This window comes from Cydia splendana, chromosome 1 (genome assembly GCF_910591565.1).
Source record: "Cydia splendana chromosome 1, ilCydSple1.2, whole genome shotgun sequence".
Lineage (NCBI taxonomy): Eukaryota > Metazoa > Arthropoda > Insecta > Lepidoptera > Tortricidae > Cydia > Cydia splendana.
In genome coordinates this window covers 14,712,897-14,736,787 of record NC_085960.1, presented here as the reverse complement: position 1 = coordinate 14,736,787, position 23,891 = coordinate 14,712,897, and the positions used below count along the sequence as shown (strand labels likewise).

The following is a 23,891-nucleotide window of genomic DNA, read 5'->3' as shown; positions in this document are numbered from 1 at the left end:
TTCAATACCTGTATAGCTATTACATAAGCAAGCGTCATAATTTTCACACTCGCTTTATCCGACACTTACAATCTACCTCCATTATAATTGCAACAACCAGGGAGACTCTACGTAACACGTAAATATAAGTATAAATATAGGAGTACGTATAACGGAGGTGACGATGATGATCCATAGAGAACTTAGTGCAGGTACTGTAAGTTTGAACTTAGGTTGAGAACAATTTTAACTATTAGAAAATAGTTATAATACTTAAACTACAGACCTGTGCAAGTACTTATGCAGTATGTTAGGTTAGGTCAGGAGGCCAATTTCAACATGATGTTGATGATAATATTGTCAAAGTTATCTTTCAATCGGGTGAGCATTTCGCTCGTACTTTTTAGGGTTCCGTACCCAAAGGGTAAAACGGGACCCTATTAGTAAGACTCCGCTGTCCGTCCGTCCGTCTGTCACCAAGCTGTATCTCGTGATCTGTGATAGCTAGACGGCTGAAATTTTCACAGATGATGTATTGTATGTTGCCGCTATAACAACAAATACTAAAAACAGAATAAAATAAAGATTTAAGTGGGGCTCCCATACAACAAACGTGATTTTTGACCGAAGTTAAGCAACGTCGGGCGGGGTCAGTACTTGGATGGGTGACCGTTTTTATAGATAATGGTACGGAACCCTTCGTGTGCGAGTCCGACTCGCACTTGCCCGGTTTTTAGTAACCTATATACATGTATTGCGCGAGCGAAAAGCACGGGCGAATGATAACAAAATTACTTAATTTTGGCATCAAAATGTAGGTAGGTACAAATTTGCTTCTAGATATAAAGATACATTTTTCATGGTAAATACGTTCACAAAACTAGTAAATAATATTGTGTTTGGGTTAGAAGACGGTTACATTCAAAGTAGAACCATAACTAACAGAGAGCAAAATTTAAGCATACAAAACTATGTTTGCGCTACTTGCTTTTTGTATTGTAAAATATTTACCTAATTAACCGCATTATTTTTGTTGCACATACGTACGTAACGTACCTAATGATTGCATGGGCATAATACTAAAAGAAAGTAAAGCTCAGGAATTTTCTCAGGTTAGTTATCATCAAATCAGCAAAATGCAAAGTTGTACTTAGAGGAACTGGTGGTAGGTGTAGTTGCAGCGGTGACACTCGCTCCCCCAACCGGGGACGTCGACAAAGAGCGGTGAGTAATTACAGAAAAATGGGGAATAACTGGGTCAGCGTGTTTGTGTGCGTGTTGCATTGGGAGAGTCAAAAGAGTAGGTCTATAATGTAAAGATATAAAATATATCCTTCCCCAAGCCTCAAACTATATCCATACCAAATTTCATCTAAATCATCTTGTAACAAAGTATATTACAATGTTCAAAATAAAAACACGTTTTATAACCTTATGTTTTGACGTGTTATCCGTGCATATACGAAATAAATACATATGAAATATAGCGTAAGTACCTGTACAAAACAGCAACACTCTTAACTGAATATTGGTGGACTTTATGTCTTTTGTAATAAGGTTTAGCGATGGACAGTAGTTAACAGTGTGCGATGGTACTATAACTATTATAAGGTTTATAAGTGTAAACTCTATTACTGTCTTTATCAGCATTTAATCCACAAACTCGTCTAATCCATTTAAAGGAACTAGAAGTAATTAGTACGTAATTTCAATGTCAAAACCTATTTAAGCAACCTAAATAATGTATGAGATTATAAATATTCCAATTAACTTTGTACCTATAGAGGTATGTATCGCCTAATCTAATTTATGCCCTTAATACCTTGGCCAAGTATCGACGAACCCATCGCGTTTGCCCTCTCACCGTCATTGCTATGCCAAATGACATCATTGCGTCCAGAGATGGATTTCGACCATAATTCCTGAACAAAACTCCTTGTACCAAAAATTGTAACGAATCGAGCTAATACAATATTCGATGTCCATTGCACGCTTGCAATGTAAAAACATATACATAACAAGTAAGAGCACGTAATGTATAATGAAAGGGAGCGTTTTGAGAGTTGGTTTGGCATTTTGATTGGCGACTGACGGGCGTCATTTAGGGTCCTGATGGACGGACATTAGGCCGTCTGCGTTGTTGTGGACGGCATTTGCAAAGGGTTCTGTAATTTTGCAAATGCACGCGGCATGAAAAAAACGGGAATGTTTCAAATGACAATGGTGGGATTGTTTAATCTGCATAAGTATTCGATTTTTTGTCTGCCTATGTGACAAATGTGAAACGATTATAAGTCGCCTTTTCAGCAAAATTGTACACACTTTTTACTACCTGCCCGATTTTAACTTTAAGATACGTCAATTAATAGACCTAGAAACGATATGGATTAGATGTGTCAGTGTCAAAAGTGACGTTTTTGTTTAAAGAAACGTCACATATGACACTGACATATCTAATCCATACCGTTTCTAGATCTATTAATTGACCTATCTTAAAGTTCGAATACGTCTCCACATAGAGACAAGTTCGATCAGCTAAACAAAAATGAAACTTGCCCGTAAAGGCTAAGTGTCATGGAGGCGATGATGATGATGATGATAAAAACATTATAAAAGTGCGTATCAATTTGCAGTTAAATGTTTGGGTATTGTTATGATTAGATATAGGGATCGAAATATTCCGAATTTCGCATGGTTGTAACATTCCTACTCTATTTTTGTTGTTCAATATTTTTTCATTATATTATTCATATAACAAAGCTGTGGATTTCTGAGTGAATTTTACTCAGAAATCCAATTCAGAAAAAATAAAAGTAACAATAGGTTAACACGTGTAACTAAGCATAACTTCTGGAATTAGTTATTTCCTTGCAATTCCCAACATTCGCTGCATAAATTCTCTATCCCTTTGTAGCTGAGCAGATAAACCTTGAACTTCTCCAGAGAATGAATATCTAGAGATCGTAGGTGACCTTGGCCTTGCACGCTGGTAAGGATTCTTCCTAACTCGCCTGCAAGTATGAAAATTATTGCGGAATAAAAGTTGGTACGTTTCATAAGTACTATAATGCTCCGCGATTGTTACGCCATTTATGGTCCTAGCTAAATTGGTTGAACCATACTTACGCTATGAAATGTCTAATTTAGCTAGAACCCTAAATGGAGTAACAATCACGGAGCGTGACTGTACCTAGGTATTTAACACGCAGGTAACTCGTAACATAAATCTGTTAAATCACTTTTTGTAAGATGTATCCGTGTATCGTATAAACTGACGATAGACGTGCTTACAATGTTGAAGCCAATACCAAATTAATAAGGAACCGGCCAAGTGCGAGTCGGAATCGCGCGCGAAGGGTTCCGTGCCATTACGCAGAAAACGCAAATAAATCACGTTTGTTGTATTCCCAATTAAATATTTATTTCTTTATTTACATCGCTTTTTAGCGATAAGACCGCCTGTTTTTTACCTCTGCTTGTATATCTGTTTTCTTTTGTATTGTTTTCTTTTATTGAGGTGTGCAATAAAGAGTATTTGTATTGTATTGTATTTTATTGTGTTTTTAATATTTGTTGTTATAGCGGCAACAGAAATACATCATCTGTGAAAATTTCTACTGTCTAGCTATCACGGTTCATGAGAACAGACACACAGCACGGTTGGTGACAGACAGACAGATGGACAAAGGAGGTTTAGTAATAGGGTCTTCGGGTACGGAACCCTAATAAACACAAATATTAACATGATTTAACAAAATTGCGCTTTTAGCCTTAATCAACTAGTTTGATAATAAAAACAATTAGGTACATGGCGTAGAGATGTGACGACCCGCTCACCCGCTGGTTTTTTGAGTGCAATCAGTCAACACAGGGCAGCATGTGGCGAGCTGTTGGGGAGTAGCGACACCATGTACCTACTCGAGTGCTCCTGGGGATTTTGTCACTCGGTAGAAGTTTGTCTTAACCGGCCGTCCAGAGTAGAGCCGACAGAGCTGCGTTCTCGAGGGTACATGCGGAAACATAAGTGGTGAGTAGGCTATATGTTTACAGTCCAGTGACACCTCTCTATCCTCAGATGTCCTTAAACTTTTTGTGTGGGCCCATCTTATGGGGGCGTGTCACCGTCTCGCGGTTTTATATCCCATAGCCCAGTATCTAGTCCATCGCTTTCACCAGATAGCTAAGTACATTTTAGATTCCATCAACTCTCAACAGTCGTTATACCCTGGCGGATGCTGCCTCTGCGTGTGTGCCACTTGCAAGAGCAGCATCCGCTCGGTGTTCCCCTTACATTTTATTGAAGTGTCAAAAGAACCTCTACGTGTTGGCTTAGGCTCCGCGCACGCCTTTCTATGTTGAGTACATACAAATAATTAGGTATTACTTTCTGTTACGGTAGAATTAGATATGCTCCCTATTACGTAATTCGACCTTGACATTCAACCAAGGTTTTCTCCAACAAAGGCTATATCCAAACACGTGCTGCAGTATCCAGAATATCCAGAAATCAAATAATTTCCAGATACACTTTAACTTATATACATTAGTGTCTTTTTCGCTTGGCAAACATTTCAATTTATATTGGAACGCTGGGTTATGATTTTCAATTAATGTTAGTTTGTAAGATGGAGAGCGTTCTTAAAGGAAATTGATGTTATTATACTAACCATAGGGAGCCTTAAGAGAGCTGAGTTAGCTACTTAGATTATAATTATATTTACTTAAAGCAAACTTTTATTACTCATTTTAATTTAAACCGCTTTTAGTTGAATTGCAAAGGAAAGAAATGGCGAGATACGACATTTTCATAAGAGAGCAGCAAATATGCTTGTTTACCACCAATAATCCACCCGTCTTATTGACGAATGTCCATTGTCGTTATATGGAGCATAGTGTATTTTTAAAATTAATCTTCCTCTTTATACTTAACATGTTACAAGGTTTAAAATTTCTAATATTTTTTGCAGCTATGTTCAAGGCAGAGAACAGCTGATACCCCTTTTTGAATATACCTGCAACTTTATCGAGCTAAATAAGGTTCCAAGGGCAATAGAAAGAAGATTTTGCTCTAAGTTTAGACGTCAAGAGTGTTGAATTGGAAGCCAAATTCTCTTTTATTGACTTTCAGGCATTGACTTCGTAAAGACGAGCCTTACGGGCACTACGAAGTGGGTCAGTTTGTTGGTGGCAAATGGCGTTTGTGCACATTTCGTTGGTGCGCATTTTCGCTCGGCATTATATGTATGAAAGGGCCTATCTTTACTTTTGAAATCTTTGCTTTCAGGCCAAATCGAACGCACACTGACGCCACAATGGTATCCAAATGATGTCATTTAGTTATCATGCGTTTCGCTCACGTCAATACATGTACGGACAAGTACGGGCGAAATGCACGATAACTAAATGACATCATATATATATATCATTCTGATGTCAGTGTACCTACATTCGAATTGGCCTCTTTGGCCATAACATTTTGTTAATACTCGTATGAATTTGACTCTAATTCCGAATGTCGTCAGCATTTTTAGGGTCGGTTGCACCAAACCGTCGGTCACCGTTAAAGTGTTCGCTAAATTTTATTGTATGGGATTTTTTATAGTACTCTGGTGAGTGATGTTGATCAGTCTGTTCAGTGTGGTTGGTGCAACACTGGCCCTTAGTGTCTACAAAGAGATGTTTGGCCCGTTTCCTATTTTTATATGTAAGTAAGCATAGGTCCTATTCATAACTTCCGTAAAGTAAAAAAAATCTGCAACCCTTCCCTACCCTCCTGGAGTACTCTGAATAATTGAAAGAACCCTCAAGAAGAGGGTGCATATAGGTCAGTGGCGTAGTATTACTTGTGAGGGGTGTTAAAGATGTGCCATAGTACTTTGACACTTACCTGGTTAAGGACCAGGGAGCTGGGGGTTCAACCACATAACTAAATTTATTTGCATAGATTATATTTGTGCAAATTTGCCACACTTCTTTGAATTAAAAGTAAGTCTAGATAACTTACTTATAAGTAGTTTTAATGCTAGTTTTAGCCTCGTAATGTATTCTAAAAAGCAGTTTGGGTATAATTTTAGCTATTTTGTTAACTAATATTTGATCATCATCATCATCATCATCTCAGCCATAAGACGTCCACTGCTGAACATAGGCCTCCCCCTTGGACCTTCATACGTGCCGGTTGGAAGCGACCCGCATCCAGCGTCTTCCGGCGACCTTAACAAGATCGTCTGTCCATCTTGTGGGTGGACGTCCTACGCTGCGCTTGCTAGTCCGTGGTCTCCACTCGAGCACTTTTCGACCCCATCGGCCATCTTCTCTGCGTGCAATGTGGCCTGCCCATTGCCACTTCAGCTTGCTAATCCGGTGGGCTATGTCGGTGACTTTAGTTCGTCTACGGATCTCCTCATTTCTGATTCGATCACGTAGAGAAACTCCGAGCATAGCCCTCTCCATAGCTCGTTGAGTGACTTTGAGTTTTGAGATGAGGCCGATAGTGAAAGACCACGTTTCGGAGCCGATATATATTTGATACTTATGCAAATTGATGACTAATAATTAATGTAAGTATAAATATATATTTAAATAGATTGGCTGATTAAGGAAAAGCCGCAGTCGATGAGAGGAATGTTTGCTTTAGAGTTGTTATTAACACATTTACCGCTGAACCATGGGCGTAGCGCTACGTCGTAGCCGATGGGTTTCCCGGTACGTAGAGGCATAACGACATGTCGTGATTAGCGCTGAATGGGTTAACTGATTTTACTTCCTGTGTTTTTGCTTGTAAGGACAGTTCTTTTTGTAGTCTTTGGGCGGTCTAAGAACTATGTTTATGATTTCCGAGAAAATCTAAAACAGCTATAAATATAAAACGGTCTCACCCAAATTCATTTTTCTTCATATCTATCACTCAAAATAATATCTTTAAAGTTCATTATTTTAGCTAACGTAAACGAATATCTCATACTTACATTAGATTACTTTGTATTTCTAGAAGATAAAATGTAACTTTACACACGGATTTGGAAATGTGCCTTTTTGTGTGTGCGTTGTGTTATTATTTACACTGATTTCAAAAAATATAGATGCTTTCAAGCTGGCCTGGTTGTGGCAAAAAATGGCCTTAATAACATGAAATTTAGTTCTTGATTGTATTTTTTTTTATTTATAATTTTATTTTAGTGCGGATTTCGGACTTCACGAATACAATGGTATCAGCAAGCTCTAAGATTTTTAAAGCGTGAGTCGCAATCGGAAACGAGATTGTCTTGAACTCTTGAAAATAATAAAACACAATTGACACAATCGATTTCGACTTTATTGGCCATAGAGCCACAGGGCTTATGTGAAGTGCATTGCCGTGTATTCCGAACGGCTGCTGAATAATAAAACATCTACTTTTATGGTTCCGTTATCTTAACTGCCATATGGGTACGTAAGCGTCACTAGCATATATACAAACGAAGCATTCTGAATGTGCGTGCTTTTGGTTGGAATTAATAGTGTGGCACTTATTTCCCTATCAGGCCCTATCGAACGTACACTGATGTCAGAATGATATTTAAATCATGTTAGTTATGTCAGTATAAGCACAGAATAAATAATAGTATACTAGGTACAGAAGACTCATTCTCTAACAAAACGCGTCTGTTACGATCAGGACAGATATGGCCGCTAGGTGGCGACAGCGCCACGCGCGGCTTATGGCTTTCCCCAAACTTGGGGCGGAACGGATGTACTTTTAGCTACCTGTAGCAAAGCGACGAAATCGCGGAGTGAGCCACGCCTAGTATAAGTTTGAATTGGCCTGTAGTTAAATTATATTTCACTACTCCTGATTAGACAGAAAACACTGCATTAAGTCATGCAGTTTTTTTCGAAAGTCGAAAGTAGTTTTTGCAAAAAAACCTCCATGATTTTCTAACATTTAGGGTAAGTACATATAGACTGTTATAGAGAAACCGGTTACATTTTGCGTTAAATTTACTAGTTCAATCAATACAAAGCCAACTTTGAGCAGCCGGTCAGTCATCCCCTACTAAGCTCTTTATTAATATGCATATTATACAGGACGTTTATGCAAATGCATTTTTTGCCGCTCATTGAAGTAAATTTGCATTCATTTGAGGCCTCGTTTTTGATGTTCAATGGTACGCATGAGACATAAATATTTTTTCGCATTGTTTTTCGGATGACACCGTTTTGCATAAAGAGTAGGTACCCGGTTCATCGTTTTATATATCGAAGGGTAACGATGCACATTACTTTTTGGATATTGCCGTCTTTCATCATAATGATGAAGGTAGGTAGTCCATTTAAAATTACCCTTTTTCAGTTTTGCGGGGATTAAGTAGGTATATCGGATTAACAGTGTATACAATGTCGGGTCATTAATAATGAACTACCTATTAGTTTTAACGCAGAGTGTAAACAATAACAACCGTTTCTGCATTCATTGGTACTGCATAGTGTATAAAGAAGACTCTGTAGTAGACATTATATCCTTTCAACATTCATAACTAGCATATGTATGCATACCTGCTTTTTACTACCTATAGCTTTATAGGTTAAACTAAAGGAAAATATTAATAAATGCAGGTGAACTGCACCCAGGTGCTCATCCGGTTCTAAGCAGATTGCTTTCAGCTTGCAACGCGTTGAAATGCAAATTCTTACCAGATGCATACTAGTATTTAATAAAGAAAAAAAGCGAGCGGTCATATCATTATTATTAATACTTGTGATTTGCGAAAGTAGCTGGCTAAACTGTAGTTCCACCTTTTTTATTACGGAACGTAAGTAACCTAGTAATTACATATTATATTCTTTGGCAAAGAAGAGGTAAAGAAGTTTAGAACTCAATACTTACCGCAGGGATCGAAGTTACGAGAGGTTAAGTAAATCATGTGGATATTGAAGCTTGATTTTTTCTAGCAATATTGATTGAGCTTAATTTAATGAATAGCAATGTAACAAGAAAAGAAACAAATCGTTAGAAGGAAACATTTCGAAGCACGGCTTAATGGATAAACCTGAAGTGATGGTAATTAATGATGCAACAGATTAATAACAAGGGACTAAGTCAAAAGGCGAATTATAAGTAAATCTAAGCAAGAAGGCGGGGGACGGAAAATGAGAATGTCACGTTGTAATCGGATGGTTGGCAACCCTAGACGAGACGTTGATAAATAGTCGTCCGTAACGACACGATGCTCTGTAGAAATGTCATGAAAGACTAGCGGGCGGTTTCCAAAAATATTACGTTGTATCAGGATATTAATTAGAAAAATTTAAGTAATTATAGTTCCATATAGATGGGCCTTATAACAGGAACAATAAATTAAACTGTAGACTGTAGTCTTCAAACTGGCCAACATTTGCGAGTTTTGCGACTTATAAAAATAACTTGTGTTTTGATTTTTAGTCTATAGAATTGCTTAACACAGATTTTACTTGTATAACTACTTACATTAAAAAAAATCGCGAATATCACCGATTATTGGTATCGCAAGTCAAGATCGAAGCTAGCAATGCTGGGGAATATTATTTTACGTTTACCTATCTAAACGCACTACGTATTTACTTAAAACATAAAACAAATTGCACAGAGTGTATTGTCATATCTCAGTAATCAATAATATCTTCATATGGCTATACATTATACATGTATAGAATAAGCTCCTCTACCATTCTCGATCAAAATCGTAGGCGGCTATCAAGTGTTCTATATATTGAATTACTATGGGGCGAGAAGATTGCGCCATAGTTCGGGGGCGGTACGGTACTTCGTAAACTTTTACGAGTGCTCGACTGAATCACTGATGTCAGCTTCAATCTCATACGCTCATTCTCATCTGTACCTACCTACGTTATTGGTGGTGCTCCTTTTACTCATTTCATAGAATACTAGCCATTATGTAAAATATCTGCTTATATCTGCTAGCGAAATAATATTTTGGGAAATATCTCGCTGTTATCACTAAATACCTGAATTACTAATAAGCTGTCGTCACAATGTCTGTTCTGAATTTAGGGCCACTTTGTACGCAACATTATAATTATGAGGCTCCTCAAGGGCGGCGAGTTCCAAAATCCGAATATGTTGTTTATACACAAGTAGACTATGTACGATACCATTATGCCTTTACCTATCAAATATTTATAACTGCATTTTGGGATAGAAAACGGGTAGTTGAGAAGACACAACTTTGGCGCTTTGTTTCCACCTCCGCTTCCATTTTTTCGTACTCGCATATGTTGTAAGCTGCATGTAGGTATGTTATGTTTCCTCTTGGCCGCGACCATACTTTTGAACTTTGTTTAGGGATGAGAACTATTACTAGGTAAATTCATAATTGTCCACCAAACCTAATTTAGTTAATAAACCACTAAAATTAGTTTGTATTATATAATACTACATTAGAATTTTGGTTTTACTTCAAAACAGAAAAACAGAGTGATGTAAAAACAATATTGGCGACATTTAGCAACCAAAAGGGTTGAGTGATGAACTCTTTTATAGGATACTTTATGAATATTCGCAGTTAATGAGCCGTCCCAGAAGGATAACGTAATATTCCGGGACCAACAACTCGTGAAAGGGTAAGATTAATTACTGGCATTTTTGTTTTTGACACCAATTTTTCAAGAAATATTGGAACCTTTAGCTTGATTATGCTATAGTTCATTTTAGGTTTTTAACTTTCTACCTACTCGTTATCTATCCAATTGTCATACCGTATTTAATCCTGTCCAATTGTCCAAATTTACCTAATAACTTGATAAAACATTTCCCATCCGTTTGAAAATGTTATACTAAAAGTCAATAATGCTTAGCGTGACCGCAGTGAACAACAATAACTTTTAAAACGTAGCCATAAGGAAAGTAGTTAATAAGATTATATCACGATACCAATCTGTCCTAAGACTAACGGGATAAAACAGTGCATTTCGTTCTAACACCACATTGATAGTACATACTTGCCGAATAGCCGACCATTTAGTTCAGTCAAATACGAGTATAAAGTTCCAATAGTTCCATTATCTCAAGTTTTATAAACATTCCTCGTTTTATATTGAGATTTCTACACAAACAGGCCCATTTTAATTGTTCTTGATTGTATTTAGAGTGATGCTGTTAAGCCATACAATTGAAGTCCAGTACACTTTTTGGTGGCGGGTTCTTGTGACTTTTAATAGTTATAAATAAGCGTATTAAAACTTATTGTTAAAAAATTGTTTTAAATTAAAACGAGTTTTCCCTAAATAAAACTTATTTTTCTAAACGGTCTCTCGTTATGTCTAGATATTGCTTTCCTGAATGCCAGGTTTCAAACTAGATTACTTAATCATTTATTTAGTCATATTATCCATGTATTGCATTGGTGACAATGAGAAGAGCTAACTAATATTCGAAAATTAATTTGAGTTAAAACTAAAAATGATTTTCTCAAAATAGGCCATTATCTATAATATATACAATTATCGTACTCCTTCTATCTATCCTTTCTGGTGATATTTCCTATTCTTTGTAAACCGACCAGCTACTTTTTGCTTTATCGGTTTTCCACATAATAATGTATCGTGGTATGGTATGGTGGCGTGAGAAGACACAATTTGTTACTAACTGGACACAGCTGAGCTCAGGCTACATACAAGCGTCCAAAGAAGATGCATTACTTTTTAAATCTATGCACATTTTACCTTATAAAAATAAAATGCACCAAATAATAATACATTAATTGTGCTACAAAAAACTACTTTTTGTGTCAGGAAAACTACTATTTTATTACAAGACGGATATATTATAAAATGGCATATAAATGTATGTAGTTAAATTCCTATTTAATTTCATGCTTAGCAAAATTGACCAATTATGTTCCAAGATATGTATGAGGTAACACTGATTTTAATTTAGTCTTTCAATCTCTTGTCGCAAAGTTTCGGAGTTCTTTGAGGTCCACGAAGCTTCACCATAACTTCAGATACAGGTTTCAGCTTGTCTTGTGTAATAATCTGGAAAATATTAAAGTCGATGTTTAATTGACTTCAAATTGAATATTTTACTCGGATATCGAATCAATTTCTTTATCAATTAGTAGTGCATAATTATTTTTCATCGTATTTTCACGGAAACATACGAACGTGTCTTGCTATTTCAGTCAGTCTCGGTACAAAAACTACTGAGGTTGACTGAAGTAGCATGACAAATACGAACGTTTCCGAGAATATACGATGGAAAACAATTATGCACAACATCTGTATCAATTACTTATTTAAAAATGTACATCGTATGGTAGGTAAATTAAACTTTCATGCAATTATTCAAACATTTTAAGAGTAAATGACGAATGACAACCGGTCTGGCCTAGTGGGTAGTGACCCTGCCTATGAAGCCGATGGTCCCGGGTTAGAATCCTGGTAAGGGCATTTATTTGTATGATAATACAGATATTTGTTCCTGAGTCATGGTTGTTTTCTATGTATTTAAGTATTTATATATTATATATATCGTTGTCTGAGTACCCACAACACAAGCTTTCTTGAGCTTACCGTGGGACTTAGTCAATTTGCGTAAAAATGTCCTATAAAAAAAGATACATACTGGGCTCTTTTGATATATGACCCCCGTGATGTGGTTTCCCCACAGGATCTGGAGCAGGAAGGGGCCGCTCTCTTTACCGGTCTCGATCAGGTGGAGCTGCATCCTCGCTTCATGTGAGAGGGCGTGCTCTACAAAGTATGTATAATGGTTCACTGTTATTATCTTGGCAAACTTAGTGGTTTAACACATCAGCCAAGTGCGTGTCGGAACACGCCTATTCTAATTTGAAAAGACTAATTCGAATTAATTTATCATTATAGTAAACTAGCCTAACGAAATCCGAAAATAAAATGGTGTAAATAAGTTTCAGCGTGGCCGAAAGGTTCGACGGTTTTTGGCCGAAACCGAACCTTCGCATGAAAAATGAATTTTATGCCGAAACCTACCAAACCTAAACTTGAGTCGGACACTACAAATAGGCAGAATTGCACACTACTAGTCGCTATAGCAAGCCTTTCAAAAGATTTTGATGCGGCATAGGCTGACGATAATGATGATAACAAAATTACAAAAAAATACTTACTGACGCTCACTGAAACGGGAGCGTTCAAGCGTTTCGGAGGCCAATCGCCGGGACGATGGCGAGGCGGAATCGCAAATTCGGATGGTCGGTCGGCTGAAGCAACAAAGCAACTAAAGGAACAAGCCTTAATCTTATAATATAATAAAATAAACTGAACATCGTACTCAAGAAACGCAAGTTTGTTATGGCCCTTAAATATTTGAGATAAATTACGCAGTTGCCGGTTAGACAGAATCCTTATATATAGTGCTATTTCAAGAAAGTTTGAGTAGATTGCAGTTGTTTTTTAAACTAAGTATTACACAGATTTTAGACGACGGTATTAAAATTCTCATAATGAAAGACTTACTTATATCGCTCAGGTCGGTGTTTAAAGACATAACTTGCTGGAAGCATCCATTAGCCCCCTCCAGAGATTTAGACCAGACGTCGAATGAGTGCTCCGAGTGATACCGTTGTCTTATGTAAATTCCTTTCTTGTCGAATAGATCTTTTGGGTGTGGTGCTATGTGAGTCGCGTTCATGAGCCATCGGAGACCGGACTGAAAAAAAAACGTGTCTTGAGTAAATGTCATTCACACTAGAGAAAATCTTTGGACCCAACTTACATAACCTGTAATTTAGGATGGTGGATATAACTTTTATCGTAATTATTCAATATCATTTACAGTTAGTGCAACGCAACTTGAATGTATAATTTTAGTTTATAAGAAGGTAGGTAACTGTTGCATAGACTTGCGCGGTAAATCATCGTCTTATTTCAAAACTCTTCAAAGTATTTTTTTAACATGAACTTAAAGCTTGATTTGGTTTTTTGCGCTGCTGTGACAGCAAGAGTCAGGGTACAAAATAGTTCCCACTCACCTCTTCAATCTCACTGAACTCCACTTCATAGCACGGCACCTTCTGCTTGTCAGGAAACATGGCTTCAGGCACGATTGCTACCACATACCACGTTCCTATTATTTTCTGAAGATCGAAGTTCGCGTTAAAACCGTTACATTTTGTACCGTTCCCTGAAGCTTCCACGTAACTTAAGCCAACTAGGAGAGAAACTGCTAACAAAATACGGCACATTTGTAATGTAGTATCTTGACGCTGAAGTACAGATCACTAAATTTTGAGTCGTAGATTGGCGTAAAGAGTTATGAAAAGATAGAGTGAGTAGTGGAGTTAGTGAGTTCATAGACTGTGTAATTCTTTAAGTGAATCAATATTTTTTACCGCAGCCACATTAATCAAATAGAAAATAAAAAAATATAAAGTTATGGACTACCTAGGGAAGAAAAGTATGTCGCATAGAACTTGTGTCTGATTTCGTAATATTAAAATACGATATCAGACATACGAGTTGAAATCTGATTCTAATTCAAATTTCCTTGGTTAATAATATGCGTAGATATGCTACGCATGTTATGGCTCCTCTTCACGTTGGGCCAACGCCAACGCCAACGAGGGACGCATTTATGTGTTATTGCTATCTCATTCTACCGCATGGCTGCGTCCCTCGTTGGCGTTGGCGTTGGCCCAACGTGAAGAGGAGCCATTACAGGTACTCGTAGCACGTAGGCAACCTATACGAATATACATATATACAACAGCAAGTGCTAAATAATGTTTAATGTAAAATAGACCATCTTATCTCAAACGACACCTTACTGGATACCTTTAAGCCTAACTAAATTAAATAAATATCTGAGTGAGTATAATATTTTCTCATTCTTTTTTATTTACCAATCTCGTTTCAGGGGTCATTTTTAAAAAAATATAAAAGTGTCCTGTCTCTAAGTTCCTAGGGCTAAAACAAGGCGGTAATTCGAGTAACAAGTAATCAGCGTAGGCAGTAATTCGAGTAACACGATAATCCCTGCGATGACGATGTGACACAGTTTACAGGATAACCCAATTTACGTACAAAAGATGAATGACCGACAAACTGACACATTGTCTCAAATTTAGGTACAGTCGGAAATACGCTTAGTCATACGAGTACCACCCACATATGTACTCTATTGTACTCTACATATTACGTACTCGTATGTTCTACAATTCGGATACGTATGGGTATGTCCTGTTAATTAATGCTATTTATATATTTTTCTAAATATCTTTGACAATTTGAATTTCAACATAATAATGACTCATTTTATAAGTATATTGTGTCAAAGATTCAACGTGTTAGTTCCAAAACAAGCGTAACAATCTATCGCAGGTTCCTTAATTATAAGGAGGATATGGATTGGATATATTATAGTTTTTGAAGGCTAAGTTCAAGTAAAATTGAAATACTAATTTATTTATACCATGATATTACATAGTAACTTAGCATCTTTAGTGTCTTTCATACTCGACAGCTAAATAGCTGGATGAATTATATTACTTACTTAGCTATGCAGATCCTAGTCAAGGCACTTCTACTTTAGGACTTTATTTCACTCCTGAAGATATAAAATATTTTATTTGCATTACGTCTTTTGTTAATATTCAAAAGCCGTAAGAAATCTTGAGAATTATCGGATTTTCTTTTAAAATACGGTCATTGTTTAAAAAGTCAAACCTACATACATTTACTCGAACAAAAGCAGTAAAAACGGTTTATGGACTTGTTATTGCCGTCAGACGGACAAAAGGAGCAGTGCAAGTGATATACTGACGAGATATACAATTGTGGTGGGCGTATCAAGTTCTTACTTAATCTGAAATTATGTGATACGATTAATCAAAGGAAATAGAGGTTAAACGTTTGGTCGTGGTAGTTTAATTCGTTCCTGCTATGTAATAATTTATAACTATACTTACGAAATACACGTGAATTAGTTTTCTTGTAACCTGAAGTAAAAAAATATGACCTCTAAATTAAAAGCATTTTTGGGCGGTAAAACTGTCTTAGCTATATATGTACCTATTGTAAATAAAGACTACATATTCTCTTGTGACTTGCACTACACTGCACCCACGAGCAGAGCTGTGGAAACAGATTTTAATGCATCCTATGAAAATTTTCATTCAGAGCTGTCCTCTTTGAATTTAAATATAAATCTCAAATCGGTACTTTTTGCAATGAATGAAACGGAAACGTGAAAGTTATTCCTTCTATATGTTAAACATAGGTGAGTTACCTACCTGATAAAAAACCTTTACACAATTGCAAATTAAATAACAGGATTGACAGGTGTAATAGCAACAGTGGATAGCCACTTGTATAGGATAGTTATTTTAGTTAAAATGGGGTTTAAAATAATATAAATAGCATATAAAATATTGGGTACCCTAAACATACCTCTAAAAAGAGAAATGTGACCATTATTGAAGCTGTTTAGTTAAAGGGATGGGCAGGGAGACAGATGGCATCAGGTGCCGGAAAGAGATGTCAGTGATTGATTTCGAGTCGGACAACATACGATCACTGCAAGAGCGCAAAACGATTTGTACAGCGTGTCCAGGAAACGATGCTCAAGCTATGTATTTTGAAATATATTACATGTTCCCTATCAAGAACCTCGGTTATACAGTGAAATGTAAGTGGATATAAGTAATAACTAATCAGACATGGTAAATTTTGTAGCATTTTCGGTGCAGCGGAGTTAACGGAATTGGTATAAACAATTTCAATCCTAATGATTAATTAGCGTTAATTACGTTAATATTAACCTTAATTTACCATTTCAGTTGCAATTATCTATACCAGTTCCGTTAACACCACTCCAATGCAGCAAAAATGCTATAAAATTGAAGATGTCTGGTAATAATATAATTTTAAAGGTGAAAAATTAGCAAAAAAATTAGGTTTCTTGTTAAGTTTAAAAACTTTTATAAATACCGACCATAAATTATTTCTCACAAATATTTTAAAACATTTTTGAATCTAGAGTACCTACTATCTACATACGTACGAAAAATGACAAACAAAATCATAAAGCAAATATCCCCTTTGCAACTTAGGTAGAAAGTTCAAAAGTCACAGTAATATTTCAGGTGGAACAAAATTTAAAATCGCATTCCAAATGCAAATCCCCTGTATCGATGACAAGCATGACGTGTGCTGAGTCCGCGTGAGGGGCGTTCCACTTCGCTCGCTTTATGTCTGCTGCTTTATATCTACGCTTTATCTATTGTTTATGTGGAAGGGTTGATGGTTATATGTACTTATATGAGTAGACTTTCATACGTTTTTTATTTACATTTTCGTACCTACACTTAAAAATGTGTAACCTTTAATTTTGTGGAAGACGTTGTGGACCCAACTTACTTCGCCGGCTCAGTGACCCGAAGTGGATCTTGGCCTCCGACACTAGATTTCGCCATTCGTTCCAATCCTGTGCGATCAGACGCCATTCAGCCGCTTGGGTGTCGCATAGGTCTTTCTGGACCTCGTCGATCGTCGATGTTTTCCCCACTTCTTCTCGAGGAAGTTCCCTTAAAGATGGACTATTTTAGATTAAAAGGAAAATTACCAAATCAGAATGACTTTTATATCTTAGCCAACTAATTAAGATTTTCCCACACCTGAAAGTTTCAGTGACCGAAATAACTCAATCTACTTCAAACTTTTAATGGCCCTTAACTCCTGGAATCTCATCTTTGCCCTCTCGCCATGACGAAATTACTGAAGTCTTTTAGCAATAAAATCGCTCATAAAGACCATTTTATAATAGGATCGTAAAGCTTGACTTCTCAGGGATAAGGGTACCTCGGGGGAGTTCTCTAATTTTATGTTTTTCTTGTATCGTTATCCAAACACTATGAATACTTAGAACATCTGATTCTACGGAATGCAATTTCAAGACTGAATATCAACAAGAAATGTACCCACCCCACGTGAGCTGATCACACTACAATCAGTCGATTCATTATCACTAAAGATCGCATCAAAACAAGATGAAAATCTTAACAAATTGTTACAACAGAATCGGCTGCCAGTAATCCGCCAACAAGACTATCAGGCCTATTCGAATTTCGAGATAATCACAAGATCTTGAGACGATTTAGAGATCAACTAGATCTACATTAGATATCGACTAGATATGACTTGGATATCTAAGTCATAACTTGTCGAAATCTTTCAAGAGGACCTCCAGAACCGCGGAAACGTCAAATTTGACATATCTATCTTACAAATATCTTTAAATTATCCGTATCGTAACTTGTTGAAGTCTAGTAGAAATCTAATTCATTTTCCTAATTGAGCCGTATGCGTCGAAACGTCGGAAATACCCGTTCTAACTTAAGATTATTGAGTACCTAGTGTTGAAGTGTACAAGTATGTGTTGAAAACGCGAAAGTTTTAAATGTTAGATTGATTTCATTTTTTATGACTCGCTGCGATCTCGCTAGTACCATTGCTAAGTTCGAGTGAGTCCACTGCGAATGATGATTATTCCTATACAAATCCTATTGTTGCTGAATTAATGAAAATACAGACAATATGAAATTTCATAATGATTCAAGTCGATTTTATACCTGTTCAATATATAGCACGAAAAATTACGTGTCCTTAGACAAAACAAATTCCTCTCATTCACCCCCAGTCACCCATAGCACCCAATTACCACGGTCAGCTGATCACCTTTGACTCCGTTCTTCCCAGCTTCCGGCAGATTTTTCATTAACTCAACCGCACGGGCGATTGAAAATCGCTCTTGCGATTAATTAGTCGTCGCGTGCGAGGGCGCTTTTGATTACATTGATAATTGTTTTTGGTATTTGGCATATGTAGGGGTTGTCTCTTATTGACTGTCTGTGGCCGTAGGCGGGTATTCTTTTAGCAGAATCTGTAATTGACTATGCATGTAATTAATACTTTAGCGTTACAATCACAATTGTTTTATTATATGTCTGGTTTTTGATGTGGATAATGATATCAAAGTCCACGTGTATTTAGATTCAAATTCATTTCACAAGCATATACATACATGTATTGGTTGTTTTAAAATATATAATCAAATTTAACGGGTGCACCTTGGTACTTGATTTTAACTCTCGTATTTGAAACACAGTTGTTTGTATTTATAACACTAAAAATGGCAAACATTAAAATGAAACCCAAAATCCACAGTGCAGTTATCTCCATACCTTTGTTTTTCGCTATTTTATATTGTTATTTTTATGGCATCAACCGTTGGCACAAATAAAATAAATAGTTAAAATAGTACTTAAACATCTTTGTCCGTAGCAATTTAGAGCAATGGTCCAATGAAGGCGAATCGTTAAATTTAATGCATACTAACCTGATGCTATAAAACCGAGTTAATCTCAATACACCGATAGCGCTTATTATGCCTAGGGACGCGCGCCGAATGTATCGATATCGATATATTCTGATAATTAATAAACTCAAGTGAAAGATTTTTTTTGAATTAGGAATTACTTTTTAATTTTTATAGGAAACATTTTTTTTCGTTCAGGCTATAATTAGGTATCTAAATAGTTAATTTATGTCCTAACCGATTTGCAATCTAGTCACAATTAAATGTTTCTACAATCTTTTTTATCGTAAATAACTAAAACATAGTTGTTCCATGAAACATTTACAATTTGGTTCTTGGCATGAATTTTAGTTTTTAAAACACAATGTGTCACATTTTTCGATAGAATTGCACTGTTACGACACTACACCCGCAGTGTATATACAGAACAGTAATGAAATCGCGTAAGTTTGACTAGCTAATTTTTTTTCTAGCAGTGCATTGCATTCCTAAATATATGATACATGAACTTAAATGTAGTATGCGTTTTATATAGGTAGTTGTCTTTAGCAATTTTAGTATTTACCAAGGTTACCATTTGTTTTAGCTGCTTTGGAGCCTTAGAGCTTACATCATAATGTATAACATCGATATGTGTAGGTATCAATATTTTTATCACTTCACTAATTTAACATAATTATCTATTTTGTAACAAAACGTGTTTGTATAAAAATGCGCCTCTCTACTGCTAACCATTATAATTCGGAAACCCGGAAATAAAAATCGTAAATGAAGCCATTCGGGAGCGGAGGCGGTGCCGAAATGCGATTAACTGCTCTCCGACTACCCACGTTTACTGTCCTTTTATTTCAGGTGCTAGTTATTTATTAACTAGGGTTTGGGGTCAATGACTTATACGGTACGTAGGTAACTTAAGTCAATTGTTAGTGTTTTCGTAGTTCTTGCTAATGGTTAGAATGGGGTAAACAGTTATGGTCCTCCATTTTTGTGTTTGTTTCCATTCAAATGTTAGTGTTTCTAATAATAATAGTGGATGAAAGAAAACACTTGTGATTCTTATGTATACTGTAAAATAGTATTTAATGAAAACGTATCAAGTTATTCAGTAGTTACAACCAGCATCAATAGTAGAGGATGAAACAACGCGTCAAAAGTATCTGCTATCCTGGAATGCTTTTTCATATAGATAAAAAAAATAAAAATATATCTTTACAGTTTCACCTGCGTAGGTAAAGTTTAATTGTCCTACATAATAGAGACATAATTAATTATCTCTTTTTGTTAAGTTATTGTTTTTAATGGTAAGTTTTAATTTTAATTTTTATTGTCATTATTATTTAGTTAGTATTTATTACTTGCAGATTTTAGTTTAATTTTATTGTACACTTATGGAAAATTATTTCTGGAAATAAAAATACATTTTGGTAAAATAAACAAGTCCATATTTTCTCAACTGACCCTAACGTAGTCTAAATTGAATAAGGAGAGTCGCCGAGAGGAAATGTTAAGGAAATTATTGTCATTATTATTTAGTTAGTATTTATTACTTGCAGATTTTAGTTTAATTTTATTGTACACTTATGGAAAATTATTTCTGGAAATAAAAATACCTTTTGGTAAAATAAATAAGTCCATATTTTCTCAACTGACCCTAACGTAGTCTAAATTGAATAAGGAGAGTCGCCGAGAGGAAATATTAAGGAAATTATTGTCATTATTATTTAGTTAGTATTTATTACTTGCAGATTTTAGTTTAATTTTATTGTACACTTATGGAAAATTATTTCTGGAAATAAAAATACCTTTTGGTAAAATAAATAAGTCCATATTTTCTCAACTGACCCTAACGTAGTCTAAATTGAATAAGGAGAGTCGCCGAGAGGAAATGAGGCAATATGGTTCACACAAGGGTTAATGGACGGAAAATCGGGTTTTCGGCCAAGTAAATCTTAAAAACTTATATTACTGACCTAATAGGGGAGTGGAAATAAGGTAGTTCTAAAAGTTTTCTTTATAAGTACTTACCTTATATTTTTAGGGGAGCACCCCGTACATGTAACTAAAAGTAAAAAAAAACAGTAAATATGCTATATCATGTTTTGATAGATCTATCAAAATAAGTAATATTTATTATGGTTTCCAAAACTATTTTAGATTGCAATTGAACACTTTTGAAAATAATCGCGTTGCACGGCGAAAATAATGTATCCTCCCCTCTAACTTTTGAAACAGGCACAAAAAATATCGATATACCTAAAAAATAACATTTAAATTCTTTTGAAATTAATCGGTTGATCCATGAATTATTTTTTTCCAAACTTCTTTTTGTTAAAAGGACCTGAGTGCCGGGAAGATAGGCCCTTTTATGAGTGTGGCTTTTTATATCATATCAGGGTACGGAACCCTCCGTTATGCGTCTGACCCAACACGCTGGCCGGTTTATTGTATACAGAATTTATATTTCCCACTATTTCTATTATTTTATGGATATAAATTCGTGTTTATGAATTTATATCCATAAAATAATAGAAATAGTGGGAAAGAAATAATAGGTATAACTTGAACGCGTCAGTTGAACACGTTTTAGGCAAACTGGAAAATAAAAAACAGAACCGCTGAAATATTTAAAAAGAGGGGTAGGTACTACTAGGTCTGTTGTAATGAAGATTGTCACGAAAACCTCTTTACTTATTCAATAGAAATCAATCCCCGTAAAAACACAGTTGCTGATTAATTAACCCATACACAATGGAACCAGCCACCAAAAAATCTTTTGATTTTTCAATAAAATGCTCATCAAACCTGGCGTCTCAATAAAAAAACAACCATGGAAACCCATCTCGTTAATTTGTATTTGAAACCACAACTTTATTATACAAGATGGTTCTTAAGTTACAGACATAAGGCATATTATTGTTTGAGTCAACTACTCTTGCTTAATGGTTTTGGTATACTTTTAAAAATGGTTTATTCCTTTGGGAGCGCGACTGATCTTTTTGAGACAGTCCTTGGGGTAGCTTTCTGTTTGCATGCGATTGTTCGTGCGGTGCGTCAAAGGTGTGTGGGGGCAACATGTCGTTGAGAATCTTGGGGACTAGTGGTTTAACATATATCTAACAATAAAACCCATTTAGGGCATTCACGCTTTTTGTTCTGAGATCAGTTTTATTAATGTATATTTAATTTATGAAAAATATTTTTCAGCAGTCATTTATTTGAAGTATGAGCGTTGTAAAGCTAATTTTAGCGTGAGCAACTACCGTAAAATATTAACCATCGATCACACATTATACCATCCATTGTACTTATATCAACCCGATATTTATAAAACGTACCTACGTATAATATTAACATTAAATAATAACCAAATTATCCGTATGAATGTGAGATTTGTGGGCAACCTACAGCCTACTGATCTTGCCGCCAAAGAGATCCGCCGGAGACGGTTTCCGCCTGCACGCACCTTTAATGAACTAAACAATATGGTGTACACCATAGACGAGCAGCGGATAGAAATATCGGGTGATGTAAATTTGAATTGTAAAGTATCGCTGATAATTGAAGCTACCTACTCTATCGCATCTTATTAGTTACTGTTTTGGAGACCAAAAAATGCCAGATTTGGTATCCACGTAGGTTGTTATCGCAAGACGTGTCGTGCTAATTGAAATACATAGATACTATAAGAAGTTTGAGTTAATGATAACTTGTCTTGTTTACATTTATTTGAAACAACAATATTACATAACTTTAACAAATGTGAATATTATAATTGTTTATTTACAATTGCGTACACCATGACAATACTTATGTTTACGGTAACCCACATTCATTATTAAGCGTCGATGCAGGATGATGCAGGTAAACAATAACACTTAACAAGAAACTTTTTATGTCAATTATTTGTGAAGGTGCATTGACGCATACCGTCGCATCGCATATCGCTTTATTCTTATGTCATTACTCCTAAATATGTGCTCAAGTTGAGCAAGAAATCATTTGCCTTCATAACTCGGAAATAGGGGCGAAAATGACGCGGTGAATACCGAATTGTTTTGTTTTCTTTCGAGACAAATGACTGTGAATATGAAATTTTGATGAAATGTTCTGATGTGTTTTTGTTTTCATGGAAGATTAAATGTAGCGTGGTGCTCCTGTATATTGATATTAAATGTTCAGTAGGTAAATATGTTGTAAGTACAGTCGACGTCAAAGCTATGTTTACATTTTTCGCCTTATTACAAATGAGTAAAGTGCAAATGTGTAAACATATTTTTGACGTCGACTGTACAAGGAGTAAGTACATGTCAGTAAATATGTATTGATTACAATTTTTATTTTATGTTTGAATTATTTTGTAGTCACAAAATGGCGTTATTTGGAATTTACCGAAGGATACAAAATATTTAATTCAAAAATTATTTGTTTGTCACGCTTTAGGTAATATTTGTTATCAAAACAGATTAGTGATATGGCGATCTTTTTATTTAGCAATATACTCCTTTTAATGTATAACAGCTACAAACAATCTAATAATTCAAAATTTCCAAACTCTTTGCAAATCAAAACCACGTAACCAACC

At 35.7% G+C, this 23,891-nt stretch overlaps 1 protein-coding gene and 1 long non-coding RNA gene across 2 annotated transcripts in view; both read right to left on the bottom strand.

The window, feature by feature from the left end:
* Nucleotides 1–23,891, bottom strand: part of LOC134796630 (uncharacterized) — a 207,278-nt gene that overhangs the window by 164,261 nt on the left and 19,126 nt on the right. The gene's annotated exons all lie outside the window — the stretch shown is intronic.
* LOC134797054 (uncharacterized) lies at nt 11,835–14,207 on the bottom strand. Its single transcript, XM_063769311.1, has 5 exons — nt 13,968–14,207; nt 13,453–13,645; nt 13,104–13,196; nt 12,581–12,708; nt 11,835–11,991 (listed from the first exon to the last, which is right to left on the bottom strand). Exons 1-5 carry the CDS (start codon nt 14,178–14,180, stop codon nt 11,890–11,892), a joined length of 729 nt encoding a protein of 242 aa, XP_063625381.1. The 5' UTR covers nt 14,181–14,207; the 3' UTR covers nt 11,835–11,889.

Bases quoted from the DNA above. Each gene is read 5' to 3' on its own strand.
- LOC134797054 (XM_063769311.1), bottom strand. From the start codon at position 14,180: ATGTGCCGTATTTTGTTAGCAGTTTCTCTCCTAGTTGGCTTAAGTTAC. The intron at 13,197-13,452 runs GTAAGTCTTTCA...TTGTTGCTTCAG, and splicing joins CACCGACCTGAGCGATATAA to CCGACCGACCATCCGAATTT. The intron at 12,709-13,103 runs GTAAGTATTTTT...CATACTTTGTAG, and splicing joins TCCCGTTTCAGTGAGCGTCA to AGCACGCCCTCTCACATGAA.